This window comes from Mauremys reevesii, linkage group 1, assembly GCF_016161935.1.
Source record: "Mauremys reevesii isolate NIE-2019 linkage group 1, ASM1616193v1, whole genome shotgun sequence".
NCBI lineage: Eukaryota > Metazoa > Chordata > Testudines > Geoemydidae > Mauremys > Mauremys reevesii.
In genome coordinates, this window is record NC_052623.1 from 245,340,347 (window position 1) to 245,359,764 (window position 19,418).

The window sequence follows — 19,418 nt, forward strand, 5'->3', positions numbered from 1 at the left end:
TAATAGCTATAGCATTCCTGTCTAAACTTTGGGTGTTGGGCCTTCTGCTGCACTCCAGGGGCCAAATCTTTCCCTCCTAAATCATTTTGCCCTCAGGCAAAAGTACCATTCAAGTAAGGTCCAGATAGACTCTGGCAGCTTTGGCTGAGTAACAGATGCAGCACTTGACTCAGGGTGTGTATGTATGTCTCTTTGTGACTCTACTGTGCATTATTCTTTCCACAGAAAATTGGTAAAATTAAGGGAGCCCCTTGAATGACTGATGATGATTTTGAGCACTGCAAATAAATCTTTTGTCTGCATGGGTCAGAACTAATTAGCCCTATCAGCTTCCTTCATACCAGTACACCCACACTTATTTCTGTCTAATATGCTGGAAGACCAGGGGAAAAAAAGGAATGATTAACTCAAGCTGATTCATTCTGGATGGGTCAGGTGATTATGAGGACAAGTGAAGGAAGGACTCCACACATCAATCTGATTGTCAGTGCCAGGGAGATATTTTTATCCATCATATATACTGCTATACAGTTTGTCTCATGTTTGGGTGTATTGAAATGTCTATGCACACTTCTAGTTATTATAATTTCATCCTAATTCATCCTTTCATAATTTCATAGTCAGGAATGGAACTAGAATAGGTATGGCAAGCACTTATTTATTCACAGAATATGTACAGCCAGGAAGCGAGAGCTGCCACACAATAACTCAACTCCGACTAGTTGGGATCAATACTTGGGGTGTAAATCATGGGCCCCATTGACATCCCTGGGGCCAGGATTTCACCCTATGCGTGGGAATGTAGTTGATCCTGCATGCCCAGTCAGTGTTTGGTCTCTATGCTAAAAGTGACAAGAAGGATGTCAATTACATTCAGCTGTGGGATTGGATTTGTGCTATGGACACCTGCCCACTAGAAAAAAAAATGAGACCACAAATTGTTTTCTCATAGGCCAGATATCAGATGGTAACTAGTTCTGGCCACTGCTGAACTGGATCAAACTCATACTACTGACCTAAAAGAGAAAATCTCCATATCCCATTACTAATTCTTGCAGCCCTCTCCTGATAAGGTTTTAAGAATGCTACAACATGCTAAGTATAATACCTCTAGAGATTCAGGGGGAAAAAAAGCAAGGACTCATTTACAATTTTCATGTATGTTTTAGGATACTGAAGTTTTATCAGAACACTGTTTAAACTTTATAATTAATGTTATTGTAGACACCAACCTTTTTATGCTTCCAAATTTTTGTGCATGACCTAAAATCTTTCCAAAATCTATATGGAACATGTGGCCAGTGTTTGTCAGCATGATGTTGTCATTGTGTCGGTCACAGACTCCCAGAATGAAGGTAACAACGCACCAGCCAGCACAGGAATGAAAGAAATTCTTTATTGCCTAATTAAACAAAACAAAAACACAAAGAAATATACAGTAATGTATTTTTGTGATACTAACATGAATACCAAGTCCTGCAAGCTCTTGTGCACATGCTTAAAGTTAAATACAGGCCTAAGCGTTTGCAGGTTCGGGACCTAAAATAATCACATGAGAAGTGCCATAGTACAGCAGACCAATGGTTCATCTAGACAGTTCTATCTCCAGCAGTGACTTATTTTGGATAGTTCTTTTGCATTTAGGTGGAACCTTTCACTCAAGAATGCATAGAACTTTACAAACACTAATTAATGAAGCCTCACAACATCCCGGGACAAGGAATCCGACCTCCATTTTACAGAGCGGTAAACTCAAATATAGTAAGGTTAAGTGAACTACCCAAAGTATCAGTGATTCAGTGGCAGACCTAGGAATCAGGGGTGGCTCTAACTTTTTTGCCGCCCCAAGCATGGCAGGCAGGCTGCCTTCAGCAGCTTGCCTGCGGGAGGTCCCTGATCCTGTGGATTCGGCGGTTTGCCTGCGGGAGGTCTGCTGGTCCCGCACCTTCAGCATACCCACCGCCGAATTGCTGCCGAAGCTGCGGGACCGGCGGATCTCCTGCAGAAATGCCGCCGAAGGCTCCCTTTCTGCTGCCCTCATGGTGACCAGCAGACCGCCCCCCGCGGCTTGCCACCCCAGGCATGCGCTTGGAGTGCTGGTGCCTGGAGCCGCCGCTGCTAGGAATACATGAGAAGGAGTCCTGATTCCTAAACCCCTGCTCTAACCACTAGATACTCACAAGGGCTACGTCTACACTGCATGCTTCTTTTGGCAGCATGTAGAGTATGTACTCAGGTAGCACCCAGCACGGGTTTAAGTATCAATGTAGACTGTGAGGCACAGTTTAGGCAACTAGAGTACAGACACATCTGAAGGGTACCCGAGTACATACTATACATGGCTTTCTACTAGCCCAAAACATGTAGAGTCTTGCTGCCTCCCAGCTGTTGGAGCCTTTCCCCACTGCAAGAAAAGACTCTAGCAGCTGGGAAAGGCACCAGCAGTGGGGAAAAGCTCAGGGGGTGGGAGAGGAAGGAGGGAAGATGGGCAACAAGGAAAGGCTCCTGCAGCTCCCTGCTGGCTACCACAGGGAAAGACTCTGCCCCATGCCATATCATGGGATAAGAAGAGAATTCTTTCAAGCTCTAGATGGTGATCAGATTTATACAAAGCATGAGGAACTATAGCCCATGCAGGTTTTATCTTCGCCACTACAGTGTAACAACCACAGATAGTATTCTCAATTGTAAGAGTCTGAACCGCCTGGGAATCTTACTAAGCTATCTGTCTTAATAATAATGTGAGCCATTTATACGCAGACTCTATAAAACCTAATTCACAATTATTACGTTCTTGGTCAAAACCTGAGTGCATACAGTACTGTACCATCTTTATACTATACTATCCAATATAAAAAATTGTTTGAGTACTGATATTACTGTAGTATTATGGTGCTAAATCTACTGACTGATTTTGATGGTAGCACTGTGGAGTGATTAGACCACAGCTCAAGAACTCAGGATGCCTGGGGCATATTCCTGACTGTGCCACTTAGTCGCTAGGTGGCTTTGGAGACGTCACTTCGCCTTTCTGTGCCTTTGTTTGCCCAACTGTAAAATGAGGATAAGAAAGCTTACTCACCTATGTGAGTTCAGTATCCAAGTGCAAAGTCTTAATAATCAAGAGAAGAGAAATGGTGAGAGCAGGATACAAACAATTATACAGACATCCTATGCAATCAGAAATGACTATTTCATTTCTTTCAAAAAAATGAACATAATGCGTAACAAATGGTTTTTTTTAGAACATTCCATGTTATTTGACTTCCTAAAAAACCCAACAAAACTGGATTTTTGACTGATAATGGATAGCTGTCTCAATTTTCAATCAAAATGTCAGCAGCACCTTTACTGTAAATATATACGGTAATAATTATTACATTAAAGCTGCTTCTAAAAGTTTAGATTGAAAATTTGGATAAATAAATACACAACAAACCAACCAACCACCACATGCTGGCAAAAAAATGTATACGTTCATGCCTACAATTAGGCATCAAATTAGATCTCTCATTTTCAGAGTAGCTCAGCACCTGGAGCTCTCTTTAAATTGGGCAAAAAGTTTGGCTACTAATCTACTGCAGGTATGGGGATGTGTTCAAAAATTCCTCAGGACGCTAAAAATTTCAAAGCCTTTTTGTGAACCTCAGGACATGCCCCGCCTAAAAAGAATGTGCAAAAGTGACTTCATGGTTTCTTTCTTTTAAGAGGAAACCTCTGCTTTTGCAGTTTCCCCAATTTCCTGGATGATATATAACCAGATGTGTAACACCAGTTTGCATAAAACCAGATGCTTTACACAGGATCCCATAATGTAAAAGGACAAGCGTGACCTGATGCATCGTATTACTGGGGGAATTCAATGAAATACAGTTTTCTAAAAGTATGACATTTTCAAGCACAGAAAAGATATTGTGTGTGTGATTATATATAAAACACCACATCTCACTATTGGGATTAAAAAAAACCCCAACCTCTAGGTTTAGTATCTATTTACTTAATTTTGTCTTCAACTTCTTCTTACTTCACCTTTCTATCTCCAAGTATGGTATTTTCCTGACTTTTCTTATTGTTCCTGAAAAAACACTGCACTGAATCTGGTCCCTAGCAATCTGGCCAAAGAAATCGATGTGCCATTTCAGAAGACTTGATGGTACATGTGATCTGTTTTCCCTGACTTCAGGAGATTGTGCATATCACCATTTGCTTTTTCATTTGTAAAATAAACAATTTATGCAATGTTCCATTTTAATATACCTCTTGGTAACTTGATTCCAAAGGATGATGATGACTGAACCATTTTTTAATTGTGTTTTCCTTCAGTGGTCCTATCAGTCCAGACTCCCTGTGGATCTTGGCTAGAGTTGTAGCATCTGACACCATCTGTACTAGTCCTAATCAAAGAGAAGGAGTTCACATGAAAAACTCACAATTTTAAAAAGGGGCAGAGTGTTTATTAATCTGCATTGCACTGTATCATGTCACCCCATGGAGAGAATTATACACACATTTCAATTAACCATAAAAGTCTACACAGTATTAGATGATCTAGAAAAAGGATGATTGGGAGCTTCTCTTCGCCCTGCCTCATAAAACAAGAACAAAGGGCTATTCAATGAAATTAAAGATAACAAATTAAAAACTGATCAATGGAAATGCTTTTCCACACAATGGACAACTAGATTGTGGAGTTCAACAATAAAAGAAAGGAATAAATAAAGCTTTCATATGAGCCAAGCTTGCCTTAAGCAGTATGAACAGCAAGGGTGGCATTTCAAACAACACGGGGGTGTTTCTGGAACTTTATTAGTCTATAGCCAAAACCTAAATAAGGGCCAGATTTGCAAAGGAGTTTAGGACCCAGTAATTCCCACGGCAACACTTCTGAACAGGTTTTCAGAAGTTCTTACTTGGTGCCTAAATGGGAAGTTTTTTTGGGAGTGCAAGATGAGTTGTGGATGCCTAGACTTTAAATTCAGGCCTGGGTTGCTACAAAACCTCATTAGCTTAGGTTCTATTTCTTCTGAAGGGGGGGAAAAAAGTTAACCTCCCTAAAACTACAAGGATGTTTAGGACCCAAATGAGGGTGGTTCTGAGCACTCTTTTCCCTCAAAGGGGAAAAATAAAAGACACCTTCAAAAAGAAATACTGAAGGGAGGAGAGCTGTTGTATTACTGGTTTACATGAGGTATGAATAATGTAATACATGCATTCTTTCTAATCTGTACTGACCTTGGCCTTTTCCTGTAGATAAACACTTATAAATGATCATTTGCATATCGAGTCCCTCCTGAAGCCAAATTCTGTCCATCACACGAATAATCTGCAGAACCAGCATATCCTGACGTAGATCATCTCCCACCTGTGAAAAGGGCACGTGAAATTTGAGTTTCTCCTTGAATCCCAAAGAGAGACACTTTTCTCTCTCTTTTGGATTTTTTTCCAGGCCAAAAGCCCCAGCTACCTTCATTTTGCAGTAAATCCCTGCAGTTTTGCTCAAAGTGTTCATACTATATCAGAAGGAAGAAAGAATGGGATGACTTAAACAGACAAGAAGTGTTTTGGCAACCACACTAACGGTACCATATGCCCTTTTGCCTGCTGCAACCTTGCAGTTTATTATTCACATGGAAATTACTGGTCTTTCACATGCAGTCGGGAGCTTGGATCCTTGTTTAGTTAAATTTCAAAATCCATCCAATAGCAGATCCCTTTTCAGGAATGAGAGCACAAGTATTTGGCCTGACACTACAGGGCAACCTTATTACACATACAAATGGTTTCCCTGACATGATTCAGAACCAGTTTCAATCAGCATTTTCTTGCTGACTGCTCCCCAAATAGAGTCTGTTGAACAACAATCTTGGAGAAATCGGACCTTGCGTCTTGTAGTTAATGAAGGGATTATTTTCTACCATAGCTGGGTAAATGGCCCATAAAACAAAAGCTCTGCTATTCATCCCTTCCTCTTCAATGTCTAAATTGCATCTGGATATTACTGGTATTTTCAAGCCTTCATCAGGAAAGTCTTTCATAAATTGTAAGCTTTAGTTACATTACAATGATTTGTTCCTTTATTATGTTCCTTTTACAGAAGCATCCTAGTCTACAGGCATTTAATGAGAGGACATCAATTTCCCCTATTTTTTTAAAAATCCATTTCCCTTTTGTTTACAGCTAATCTTGATTCCAATTAATTATGCTCAGCAGTCAGACCTGAAGAGTATTTTTCCAGTGTTTGCTCACCACTGTTCAAAACAACAGTTACCATTTTATTTAAGCATTATCTATTACAAATAATGAAGCATATTATGAGCCAAATTACGGTTGCTGTTACATCGGTATGTTGGATAGGAGAAGGTGCAGGGAACTTCATAACACTATTGGCATCACTGCCAGTGTTCATTGCCCCAGAGGTGAACATTGGATGGGATGACGAGGCACCTGCCTCTCCTTCCACTTTAAGCCACTGGTTTGTTATGTAAGTAGTGCCAGGTATACACCTTTTCGAAAGGTGACAAAGGCAGATGAGTGTGCTTCCTCCAGTGTGGCCAGAAATGATATTTCTGTTCCTGGGCCATATGTGCATAAAATGAAAATTTCACCCAGGTGGTGTCTGTAGCATGACATTTTTAGGCTTCTGTTTTCTGACTAGGGCACCTTCTAATTTCTAAGAACTACCCCTTAACCCTTTGCTTGGAGGCAGCAACCATTTTGTGCTCTTCAGGTTGCTGTGGTCCAAACAGAGAGCTCTCTCACACACTAGTACCGTGCTTTCTCAAGGAGGCCTTCCTATTGTTGTTTCTCTTAATCTGAAACAGAAGTAATTTTAGACTGAAGGCATATGTTTTCTCTCTTTGTGTATGGAAACATGACAATCCTGGGCTTACTTCCAAAAACAACAATGGAGTTACGCCAGCGATTAATCCATCCCAATACCATTATTAAGGTGGTGTACCTCCTCTATCATTCCACAACATGATTGTCTCCAGCACACCCCTTGTGGCCGCTCATGGTCCTACAGGTATGTTGCACTTAGCAACCATTCAAGGTTCTTTCAACCAATTACCCTGACTAGATTGGTTCAAAACAGGTACTCCTCTCTCAGGGATGTAACCAAAATTTTCCTAAAATGGGAATCCAGACCTCTCCCTCCACCGCCCTGAATCCAGTCCCACACCTCGCCTCCACCCCCGAACTCTCCCCTGCTGCTTCCCAATACCCAGTTTTGAGCAGTCTCACACTGTCTTGGCACCCAGATCTGTGCTCTCTCTCTTGCATTCAGCTCCACAAAAACTCTGTTCAGGCTGCCCCACACCCAGCCCAGTGCTCTTCCCTCCACATTGATCTGCCCCCAGCTCTGAGATCTCCCTCTTGTACCCAGCCCTACTCTGCTTTTCCCTGGGGACTGGGAGGCTGGCATTCATGGGTGCCAGAAGGACTGAGAAAGCAAAGGGCCAAAGCAGACACACAGGGTTTCAAGGCCACTCAAATTTCACCCAGCCACCCCTCATCATGCCAGCAGGGAAGAGGCTGTGCTGTTATGCCAACCAGCTTTGGTCAGGGGCTAAGTGTGTGTGTTTGGGGGGGGGTCCTGCCCTCCCCCAATGCCACCTTTAGCCAGCTTCTTCCTCAGCTGGCCCTTTCCCCGCAGTGAATCCTCAGGTGCAGGGTGTTCAGCAGTCTGCCTTCTCCTGCTAGTGGTGCCCCGCTGTAACATGAGGGAGGAGGTAGCTTTTGTGCCAGTCCCTTTCCTAAAAGCCAGTTGGCTGGGTGAGAAGGGAGCCTCTCTCTTGACTCTTTGCAAGGCTCCTGGCCCCAGGCCTTTAAAGACACCGGGACAGGATTTCCTCCCAAGCACCACGCATTCCCAGGACCGGTTCCTCTCTCTAACTATCTCCTGAGTCGCTGTATATACATCAGACCTTTCCAAATCTTAAATGGCCATGCCACATGATGGGAATGGCTGATCCCTTGGCACCACTACTCCATCACATTGACTCTGACTTGGAGAGTCAGAATTGAGTCCTATATGTTTTGTGCCAAATGCAGTCTTCAGCATGATAGAATTTTATCTGCTAGACAGGGCTACTGTACAGTTAAGTCCTTTCCTTGAACAGTTATTTCTCTGGACTTTGTCCTTAGACCTCAAGAAGGTAAATACACTATGTTACCCTTTACTGTTTAGCCTGAGTTAAAAGCACACATTGTTTTCCTAGAATGCATTTGATTTTCTACCAGTCAAAACCTTGGATGCTTTAATATATTTCCTTAATATACTGTACTTAAAGGTCTAGCATCAAATAGGATTATGAAAACTGAGCAGCACAGCCAAATCAAACACCTCAGGCTCAAGATCTGAAGCCTTCCCTTTCAATGAGTATTAAATTAACATTTTGCATACAAAATGAACTGGGGGTTATTAGTATGAATAACCTACCTTAAAAATAACATTGATGTTTCTACTCAGTGTCTCTGTATTGATGAAGGAGATTTTCAATGGAAAAGCATTGGATGTGAAATACGAACATGCCTTTTGAAAAAAAAAATGACACACACATAAAATATAGTATACTATAGGGTAAAAGCAGTAGAACATTTCCCTGAGAAGATGTGGTGTCTTGAAGTATTTATCAGCAACAAAGGGAACAAAAATAAATAGTCCTCGATATTAGAAATAGTTGAACTGGTTCAGAACAGAAGAATCTCTACTTCCTTTGACACTTTGCCCATCTTTACAATCATATTCAAACTTCTTAAAGGTTCTGAAATGCTCAGGTAATCTTTTCGCTACGATTATTTTTTTATTTTTCCCAGGCCATTCAGTGCTACATTTTGGCTGGGACTGGAAAGACCAAAGTGATGCAAGGCAGACCCACTCAAAGGCTGCAATGCACTTGTGAACACTGTGATCTAAAGATTTTTTTTTGTCTTATTTTGTCAGTGGGTAGCCTGATCCTGCAATCCTTATGGAGGCAAATCAATTTTAATGGGTCTCTAAGGCTGGGTTAGGAGTGCAGCAAATTCTAATCATCATAATCTACATTATTTGGAACCTGTCTTAAACCCTGACCGTTGGCATCATATAGAGCCTTCCACCTGAAGATCTCAAAAGGCTTTTAAAACCATTAATGAACTAAGCTTTGGAAACCCCTGTGAGTTAGGTAAGTATTATTATCACCACTATAAAAAAAGAAAAACTGAGAAAGACAAAGCAATGGCCTGCTTTTCAGAAATAATAAGCACCTCACAGCTCCCATTAAAATCAGAACTGGGCGTATGCAAGGGTGGAAAATTTGAAAGAAAAATTATAATATAGACCGCTATATATTGTCTTTCATCCAGGGATCTCAAAGTATGTTAGAAACATTACTTAAGCCTCTTTACACGCATGTGAAGTCTGAGAACTATATATTATACTATGTTACAGATGAATAAATTTGAGGCACAGATGGTAAAATCCTGACTGCACTGAAATCAACAGGAGTTTTTCTTCAATGGGGGAATGATTTCACTCAGAGTGACTGAAAGACTTTGCCAAAGGTTAATGTACGATAATACACCAGTGGGTGAGCTGGAAAAGGATCCTGGATGCTTGACTCTTAGTTTAACCAGTAGACAATGCTGAAATGAATTATGGTTTGATTATTAGGAGTATTCTAAAAATGTTAGCGTTCATGAAATAGAACATGCATTTCAGTCTAGTGGCTGCAGACAAATATATATAAGAAAATGAATACATACACACACATCAATCAAGATTCAGTGTCAGTCAAGCCAATCTGGTTTGGTATCAATAGCTCAATTGGATAATTAGAGACCTCCCCAATAGTCATTATTCCCAGAAAGTCTGAGAAAGCAGTGAGAAACAGTTAGCTTTGAAAATTCTTCTGATTTATGTCATCCACAATTGGCCCAGTCCATCAGGGTGCTAAGAAGCTTCAGTGCTCATTGACATCAAGTCTGAAGAGCAATTATTGGGAGAGCCACAGGTCAAAGAAGGTTGAAGGGCTCAACTCCTCACAAGATCAGGTCCATTGTGGGTTACAGGCCACAGAGCAAAATTATAGAGCAGTGCTGTAATTATAAAGCTATAACTTAAAAAGCCCATCAGACCTGTACATATTATATTTTCCTTGTGGCTGGGTACTTCTTCCCTCAACAACACTGAATCCTCTGGTGTGACATTTCTCTGTCATAAAACATGAATGACACAGTCCTGGCAGTCTGGTCAATGAAGTCAAACATATGAAACAATACACAAGTTTCCTCCATTCATCAGTAGTTTTTAATAAGGATAACTTGCACAGGTGGCTGAGTCTGCAAACATTTACCATGCGAAATCTCACAGGTTCAATGGGAGGAGGGCCAGTGCTACAGCTAAGCACCCCTCATCTCTGAAAGCTATCAGGACCCAGGGAGGAAAAGCTGCCAGCAAGAATCTGCACTTGTGTGGCAACAACCAGCTACTGCATCAGGGGGCACTGTTAAAGAGGCAGATACCTCCTTCCCCATAAAAGCTGCTTTGAGGAAAGCTGGGCTGGAACCATGCTAGTCACAATTTTGAGTCTCCGTTGCAACGCTGCTGTTGTAGGGGGAAAGAGAGACACTTAAATTGGCAAATACTACCTCTCCCTCTAGCTGGGCTGAAGGCATCCATAAAAATATTAGTCCTGTGAATGGCTGCCTATGTGATGCCAAAGCTTAAAGGGGATACTCATAAATAAAGATTTGCAGGATCATGACCTAGTTCATGCAACATTTCATTCCCTAGTACTTATTACACTGAAAATAAAATAATCTATAGAGTAAAATGGACTTACTTCTGCATCTATGCCTCGTACAACAAGTGCAGGATTCAGGGGAAGCCGGCAAACATTTACCTCCTGGAAGAACTGCTTAAGTTTGTTGATTTCCAGCTTTAGTACCTCCTGTGAGACATCAATCATTATGACAACTTGAAACAACATCACAGCAGTTTTTTAATTGCCGACTCTCTTGCTATATTTTAATAAGATAGTGAATCAAATTTCTGGTCTTAGTAATATCAATGCAACCTCATAAGAGTTAATGGGATTACACCGGTGTGCAGTAACTGAGACTAAGAATTGTGATCGTGGTCTGCATCTGTGACCTTGTTGCCTACCGTGTCCTCCTCAGCGGCTTTTCAGCTAAGCACCTCTTGTTCTGAACAGCATTTTTTCTTATGACATTTTTCTCTAACCAAGTTCACAACGAGTGGTTTCTTGCTTCAGGACTGTTGCCTTGCCTCCCCTTTCTAAGTGTAGGTATGCCAATTACAAGGTTTGGGTTTTTCTGGCTTTACAGCCTCTTGATCAGTCTCTGAGGTCTGGCTGATGTACCAAAAAGGTGTCATACACATCTACTGCTTTCTTCTTACAATGGCATGCACAATTGTTCACTCTGCCAAATCACTGTGTCTTCTTATGTTAAAGTTTGTTTAGGTGTGGCATTCTGGTTTTCTTTTGGTGTTGGTTTGGGTTTTTGGTGTTGTTTGTTGTTTGTTTGTTTTTTGTATTTTTTTTCCCCTTGGCAGGACTTTAGGTGGGAAGGCTAAGAGAGATACAGAGGCAGCAGTGGTAGTGACCCAAGCACTGGAAGACACAATGAAGATGACCAGAGATGTGGAAGCTATGGGGTATACATGGATCCTGGAGTGGGGTACCTGAAAAATGTTTCATTTGTATGAAGTGCTGCCTGATAGAGTTGGTGGAAGAAAAGATCTGAGGCTTAGAGATGCAGGTGAAAACTATGGTTGAGTTTCAAAGGGGATTTGAGCAAATGATGAAACAAAGGAGGCTGAAGGGAAATGCCAAGATTCGCAGATCCAAGCTGGACTGAAAAACTCAGTGGGGAGACTAATGGTTGAGGAAAGTGGCCAGTGGAAGCATGTGACTACGAGAACCAAGCAGAGGAAAAGACCGGCTAGTTAAGGGGAACAGGTTTGCGGAGTTAGAAAATAAAGAAGGGGCAGAGCCAGGCTGTAACTGAAGGAGGGAGGACAAGGAAGAAGAGAAGAGCAGCTAGTCCTATAAGTCCTACAGGAAGAGGAGAAGAGCCTATCGAGATACCCAGAGTTCAGAGCCCCAAGAGGATACAGGAAGACTCACAGAAGATTGCAAGGGAAAATAAAAGACAAGAGGAGTCTCAGCCAGAAAGAACAGGAGGAAGGCCGGAGAATCACACCATCACCAGGAAAAGGCAGGTCTATGTGATTGGTGACTTCCTGCTAAGAAAAACAGGCAGGTCTGTCACCAGAGCTGATCCAGAGAACAGAAGGGTTTGCTGTCTGCCAAGAGCTAAGATACAGGATGTGGACCTGAGTCTGAAGAGGATCCTAATGGGAACAGGAAAGAATCTACTGATTGTCCTTCATGTGGGAACAAATGATCCTGTTAGATTCTCGCTGGAATGTATCAAGGGAGACTATGCCAGGCTGGGGAAGATGCTTAAGGAAATGAAGGCTCAGGTGATCTTCAGTGGGATTCTGCCTGTCCCTAGAGGAGGAGAAGATTATGATGATCAACAGATGGCTCAGGCAGTAGTGCTATAAGGAGGACTTTGGGACGTCTGACCACTGAGAGGCATTCATGGACAGAGGACTGTTCTCATGGGATGGACTCCACCTGAGTAGGGAGGGAAATAGACTTCTGGGATGGAGATTGGAACAACTGATTAAAAGAACTTTAAAGTAGGAATTCAGGGGGGATGGTTTGGAAATGCTCATGTAATCTCCATGCCTGATTTTAACATTGAAAGGGAGGAAAATCAAGTAAGAAAGGAAACAGCAATGGAGAATGGACATTAAGAGGAAGGATAGTGCTGATACCAGTCATATAGGTGACACTGGCAGTAGAATGACTATATGACAATTGGGCAAGGAACGTTGGTGAAGCCAAGCAGCAACAATTAAGATGTTTCTACACCAATGTAAGGAACCTGGGTAATAAAATGGAGGAACTAGCACTAGTGGTGTAGGATATTATGGGGCTAACAGAAACATGGTGGAATAGTAGTCATGACTGAAGTACAGGTATTGAAGGGTATGTGCTGTTTAGGAAAAACTGTCGGAAGAGAGGATACTGGGCTAGATGGACCTTTGGTCTGACCCAGTAGGGCCATTCTTATGTTCTTATGACAGAAAAAGGCAAAGGTAGTGGAGTAGCATTGTATATTAATAATGAGGTAGACTGTAAAGAAATTAGAAGTAATGGAATGGATAAGACAGGGTCTGTTTGGGCCAAAATCACTTTGGGGAAGAAAGCTACTAGTGGTTCCATTGGGATAATGCTTGGGGTGTGCTACAGATCCCCAGGATCCGATTTGGATATGAAAAGAGAGCTCTAATATTTTTAATGCAATAAATACTACTGGGAATTCTGTGATTACAGGACACTTTAACTTTTCAAATATAGATTGGAGGACAAGTGCTACTACTAATAGTAGGGCCCAGATTTTCCTGAATGTGATAGCTTACAGATTTCTTCCCCAAATAGTTGCTGAACCAAAATGAGGTGATGCCATTTTAGATTTGGTACTGGTTGTAGGGGACCACCTTGGTTCGAGTGATCATGAGCTAATTCAGTTTAAACTAAATGGAATAATAAACGAAAAATAGATCTGCAACTTGGATCCTTGATTTCAAAAGGGCTAACTTTAAAAATTATCCCACGAAAGCTCATGCTGCAAAACGTCTGTTAGTCTATAAGGTGCCACAGGATTCTTTGTTGCTTTTAAAAATTAAGGCAATTAGTTAGGGAAGTGGACTGGATCTGAATGTGGAGGAGGCTTGGAATTACTTTAAGTAAAAGTTGCCGAAGCTGTCAGAAGCCTGCATCCCAACCAAGGGGAAACAATTCTTACGAAAGGGTTTCAGACCAAGCTGGATGAGCAAGCATCTCAAACAGGTGATTAAGAGAAAGCAGAAAGCCTACAAAGAGTGGAAGATGGGGTGGATCAGCAAGGAAAGCCACCTCTCGGAGGGCAGAAAGTGTAGGGATAAAGTGAGAACTGCCAAAAGCCAAGCAGAGTTGGACCTTGCAAAAGGAATTAAAACCAATAGTAAAAGGTTCTATAACCATATAAATAAGAAGAAAAACAAGGGAAAGAAGAAATGGGATCACTAAGCACTGAGGATGGAGTGGAGATTAAAGATTACCTAGGCATGGCCCAAAACCTAAACAAATACCTTTCCTCAGTTTTTAATGAGGTTAGTGAAGAGTTATGGGGTTATGGCAGGATGGCTCATGGCAATGAGGATACAGAGGTAGAAATTACCACAGCCAAGGTGGAAGTCAAATTCAAACAGCTTAATCAGACTACATCAGGGGGCCTGGAAAATCTCCATCCCAGCATACTAAAGGAACCGGCACATTAAATTTCAAGTCCAATAGCAAGGATTTTTAATGAATCTGTATACTTGGGAGTCATATCCTATGACTGGAGAATTGGTAATATAGTTCCTATTTTTAAGAAAAGGGGAAAAAATGATCTGGGAAATGATAGGCTTGCTAGTTTGACCTCAATAGTATGCAAGCTCTTGGAACAAATTTTGAAAGAGAAAGTAGTTAAGGATATAGAGGTAAACAGGAACTGGGATAAAATACAAAATGGTTTGACAAAAGATAGATTGTGCTAGACCAACCTGATCTCCTTCTTTGAGAAGATAACTGATTTTTTTAGACAAAGGAAATACAGTAGATCTAATCTACCTGGTTTTCAGTAAGGCATTTGCTACAGTTCCACATGGGAAATTATTAGTTAAATTGGAGAAGATGGGGATTAATATGAGAATTGAAAGGTGTATATAAGGAACTGGTTAAAGCAGAGACAATTATGGGTCACACTGAAAGGTGAACTGACATGCTGGAGGGCAGTTACTAGTTGAGTTCCTCAGGGACTGGTCTTGGGACCAATCTTATTTAACATTTTTATTAGTGACTTTGCACAAAAAGTGGGAGTGTGCTAATAAAATTGCAGATGACACAAAGTTGTGAGGTACTGCCAATATAGAGGGGAACTGGATTATCAGACAAGAAGATCTGGATGATCTCATAAACTGGAGTAATAGAAATGGGATGAAATTTAATAGTGCAAGGTCATGCTTTTAGGGACTAACAACAAGAATTTTTGCTATAAGATGGGGATGTATCAGTTGGAAGTGACAGAGGAGAAAGACCTGGGTGTATTGGTTGATCACAAGATGACAATGTGATACGGCTGTGAAAAAGGCTAATGAAGTCCTAGGATGCATGAGGCAAGGTCTTTCCAGTAGAGATAGGGAAATGTTAGTACCATTATTCAAAGCACTGGTGAGATCTCATCTGGAATATTGTGTGCAGTTCTGATCTTCCAAGTTGAAGAAAGATGGAACAGGTGCAGAGAAGAGTTATTAGGATGATCCGAGCAATTGAATACCAATCTTATGAGAGGAGACTGAAAGAGCTTGGCTTGTTTAGCATAACCAAAAGAAGGCTGAGGGGAGATATGATAGCTCTCTATAAATACATCAGAGGGATAAATACCAGGGAGGGAGATGATTTATTGAAGTTAAGTGCCAATGTGGACACAAGAACAAATGGATATAAACCTGCCCATCAACAAGTTTAGGCTTGAAATTAGGCAAAGGTATCTAATCATTAGAGGAGTGAAGTTCTGGGGCAGCCTTCCGAGGGGAGCAGTGGGGGCAAAAACTGGCTTCAAGACTGATCTTGATAAATGTATGGACGGGGGTGGTATGATGAGACTGCCTACAATGGCATGTAACTGATCTGCAACTGTTAGCTGCAAATATCTCCAATGGCCGGTGATGGGACACCAGATGGGGAGGGCTCTGAGTTACAACAGAGAATTCTTTCCCAGATGTCTGGCTGCTGGGTCTTGCCCACAAGCTCAGGGTCTAACTGATCACCATATCTGGGGTTGGGAAGGAATTTTCCTCCAGGTCAGATTAGCAGACCCTGGGATTCATTTTTTTTCCCCTTCCTCTGCAGCACAGGGCATGGGTCACTTGCAGGTTTAAATTGGTGTAAATGGTGGATTCTCTGTAACTTAAGTCTTTAAACCATGATTTGAGGACTTCAGTAACTCAGCCAGAGGTTAGGGGTCTATTACAGGAGAGATGGGTGAAGTTCTGTGGCGTGCGTTGTGCAGGAGGTCAGACTAGATTGATGATCATGTTGGTCCCTTCTGACCTTAAAGTCTATGAGTCTATGTTTTCTGTCTCTTTTTTTAAAATCCTTGAGTCCTCAGTAGAGGCAAAACAGAGTCCAGACTCTGACAACATGCAGTGGTAGGTCTTAACTTTATTTGGCTCTCTGGTCTGTCTGGCTGAGATCTCGGCAAGAAAGAGTTTAGACATCAGCTAAGTAACAATAATGGTTACTTCAGTAACCAAGTGAGCTAAACTTAGACTGTGCCTAGCTGCATGCAAACTGCATATGTTGGACAAGAAGCCCTTTGGAACAGGGAATACATCTTCTATCTAATGATAGGTGGGATGTGCCTCCTTTGAGATGTTAAATACCCTCCACTCCCATTGGCTTTGTTGACAATTGAGGATGCTCAGCATCTCAAAGGAAGCACTTAGCATCTCCCAGAGATCTAACATTAAACTTTTAAAGAGACACTAAATACTAGAGCAGCGTTTCTCAAACTGGGGTCCTTGGGCCCCGCTGATCAATTCCTCCCCCTTCCTCCCTCCAACTCCTCCCTCTCCCTCCTGCATGCCTCCAGTGCCTCCTGCATGCTAGAAGTCTGGCAGTGCAGTGGGGCTAAGGCAGGCTTCCTACCTGCCCTGGCTCCGCGCTGGTCCCGGAAACAGCCGATATGTTTCTGAGTCTCTGGCGGGGCAGGAGGTCTCTGTGTGCTGCCCCTATCATGAGCGCCAACTCTGCAGCTCCCATTGGCCAGAAACTGCAGCCAATGGGAGCTGCAGGGGCAGTGTCTGAGGGCAGGGGCAGCGCATGGAGACCCCCTGGCCCACTCGGTCTCTTTTGGGAGCAACCCGAGGTAACTGCCGCCCAGTCGGAGCCCTCACCCACTCCCACACCCCTACCCAGAGCTCAGAGTCTGCACCCAAACTCCCTCCGAGAGCCTGCACCCCATACCCCCTCCTGAACCCCAACCCCCTGCCCCAGCCTGGTGAAAGTGAGTGAGGGTGGGGGAGAGCGAGTGACAGAGGGAGGGTGGATGTGTGAGCAGGGGGAATGGCCTTGGTGAAGGGGCAGGGCAAGGGCTGAGCAGGGAGGCTTGGGTGGGGGGGTCCCGAAATTTTTTTAAATCAAATGAGGATCCTCATGTTGCTAAAGTTTGAGAACTGCTGCACTAGAGTCTTGAGATCTCCCTGCTATAAGCAAACTAACTTCAAAAGACAAACATGTTCAGAGGCTTTACCTTGGTTAACAGATTGATGGACGTTGGAGACATCATCCTTGGTCACCTTTAGTGATGTGGCTCAAAAGGTTATGGATATGAATGATATGAATATGGGCCAAAGACAGTAACTGTGGGTCAGGGATTACAGCTAATTAAAAATAGTTTACAGTTGTGGCTGTTAAAATGTTTATAAATGCCTTTACAAATACACCTCTACCTCAATATAATGCTGTCCTTGGGAGCCAAAAAATCTTACCGCGTTATAGGTGAAACCATGTTATATTGAACTTGCTTTGATCCACCGGATTGCGCAGCCCGCCCCCCCCAGAGCACTGCTTTACCGTGTTATATCCAAATTTGTGTTATATCGGGTGGTGTTATATCGAGGTAGCGGTGTACTTAACATTATTATAGGATTCTTGGTGACCACTATGCTAAGTATATAGACTACCACAAATACTGAGGTGTTTATGTGCTTTGCCAAGGCAAACTGGAAGATTGGAATGGTACCCATTCTTATATAATTAAGAAGCTTAGCCTTGGGATTTATGCACACACTAATTAGAGAGCAGAGTTTACGTTCCTCCCACAAAAGGAAACAAACCAATAAATGTGTAGGAGTGCAGAATAGCACAAACTTTGGGGGACTTTTTATTCAAAATATGGAGCTATTTAGTATAACAAAAGGCAACTTAGGAGAAAGATGCTATCGCTTCAAAATTAAAAGTTATTCGTACAAAACATAGAGAAGGAAAAAAAAATCTTAACAAACCTGTTTTTTGGGATCACTGGCAGCCTTGACTTTTTCAGCAACATCTCCCAGAATTTTGATAAGTTTCCTCTCCTTAGAAAACTCATCATTTAAGGTTTTTCCTGCGCAGAATTGGACAGCGGCTAGTAGTTTCTGATACCAGCTTTTGAAATGAGCTTCATTCTGTGCATCCTTTAACAGCCTGAAGGGAGGATGGAGAAAAAAGTTGTGTACCTAAAGCTGATTTTTTTATACCACCTCTAACAAGAACAATGAACGTACTCCAGACTAATCTGTATTTGGTGGCTTTGGGCAGTTTAACAGGAGAGAATGAAAAAAATGTTGTTTATTTGTTGGCAGTAGTCAAGTTCCATCTGATAACTAATGAGATTCCAAGAGTGTAAAATCGATAGGAACCTATTTCTTATTGCCATCCACAGAGCAGTTCCTGACTTGCTTCTTATTTCTAAAAGAAACATTTGTCAGAGAAATGTATTTTCTACTTTCTTTTGTCCAGTTTTATACATATATACACAATACCCACCCCGGCAACTGCACACATGCACACACAGACCTTGCAGACAGTGGGTACATTTAAAAAAGTTCATATTGGTCTTAAAGGTGCTATAGTTTCAGCTATATTCACCATTTTTAAGTGCAGGAATATTCCTGAAATCCATAAAACCTCTAAACCCTGAGTTAACTTTTTATGTGCATCCACTGCATCCATCTCTTCTTTGTCAGAGGTGGATCCAGACTAAAAACCCAGTTCTGATTCTGATGAACTTGGGGGAAGTTTTATGGCTTGAGTCATCACCAACATTGACTAAGGGGTGGGGTGAAAGAACAAGTATATTAATCTTTTGAGCCTCATCCAATTTTCTCCTCCATCCACAGCCCTGTCCACATGGGGAAAAAATATGCTTTTTTTCAATTGAATTTATTTAACTCAATTGGAAACCCCCCACCACCCACCTCACCTTTAACTTCCAAGTAGACACAGTTCAACACCTTTAAGATCATTTGAGCTGATCTTGGTGTATGCTAGTTTGACTGAAAAAAAGTCATCCTTTTGTTGGTCTGCATAGATTTAGAGCTAATTTGTAATCAGCTTTCTGCCTATCTCCTGATTCGTTCTTCTCCCCTTCCATAAGCAGCATTAGACCACTCCCAGCCTCATGATCCTCCCACAACCCGACCCCCCAAAAACCTCACTCTGCCAGTAACCCTGCCTGAGCCCCAAACTAGCTTCCCCAGCTGACCTGGCCAC

General features: G+C 42.1%; 1 protein-coding gene across 14 annotated transcripts in view; it reads right to left on the minus strand.

Annotated features, from left to right (window-relative positions):
• The window catches only part of PIK3C2G (phosphatidylinositol-4-phosphate 3-kinase catalytic subunit type 2 gamma), a 370,973-nt gene that overhangs the window by 120,716 nt on the left and 230,839 nt on the right, over positions 1-19,418 (minus strand). For all 14 annotated transcript variants that reach the window (XM_039544583.1, XM_039544571.1, XM_039544579.1 and 11 more), the window contains 6 exons: positions 18,170-18,350; positions 10,824-10,931; positions 8,441-8,533; positions 5,233-5,362; positions 4,258-4,394; positions 1,233-1,402 (listed from right to left, as the gene is read on the minus strand). In XM_039544583.1, the coding sequence (XP_039400517.1) occupies positions 1,233-1,402; positions 4,258-4,394; positions 5,233-5,362; positions 8,441-8,533; positions 10,824-10,931; positions 18,170-18,350 (819 nt within the window). The remainder of the gene's footprint in view (positions 1-1,232; positions 1,403-4,257; positions 4,395-5,232; positions 5,363-8,440; positions 8,534-10,823; positions 10,932-18,169; positions 18,351-19,418) is intronic.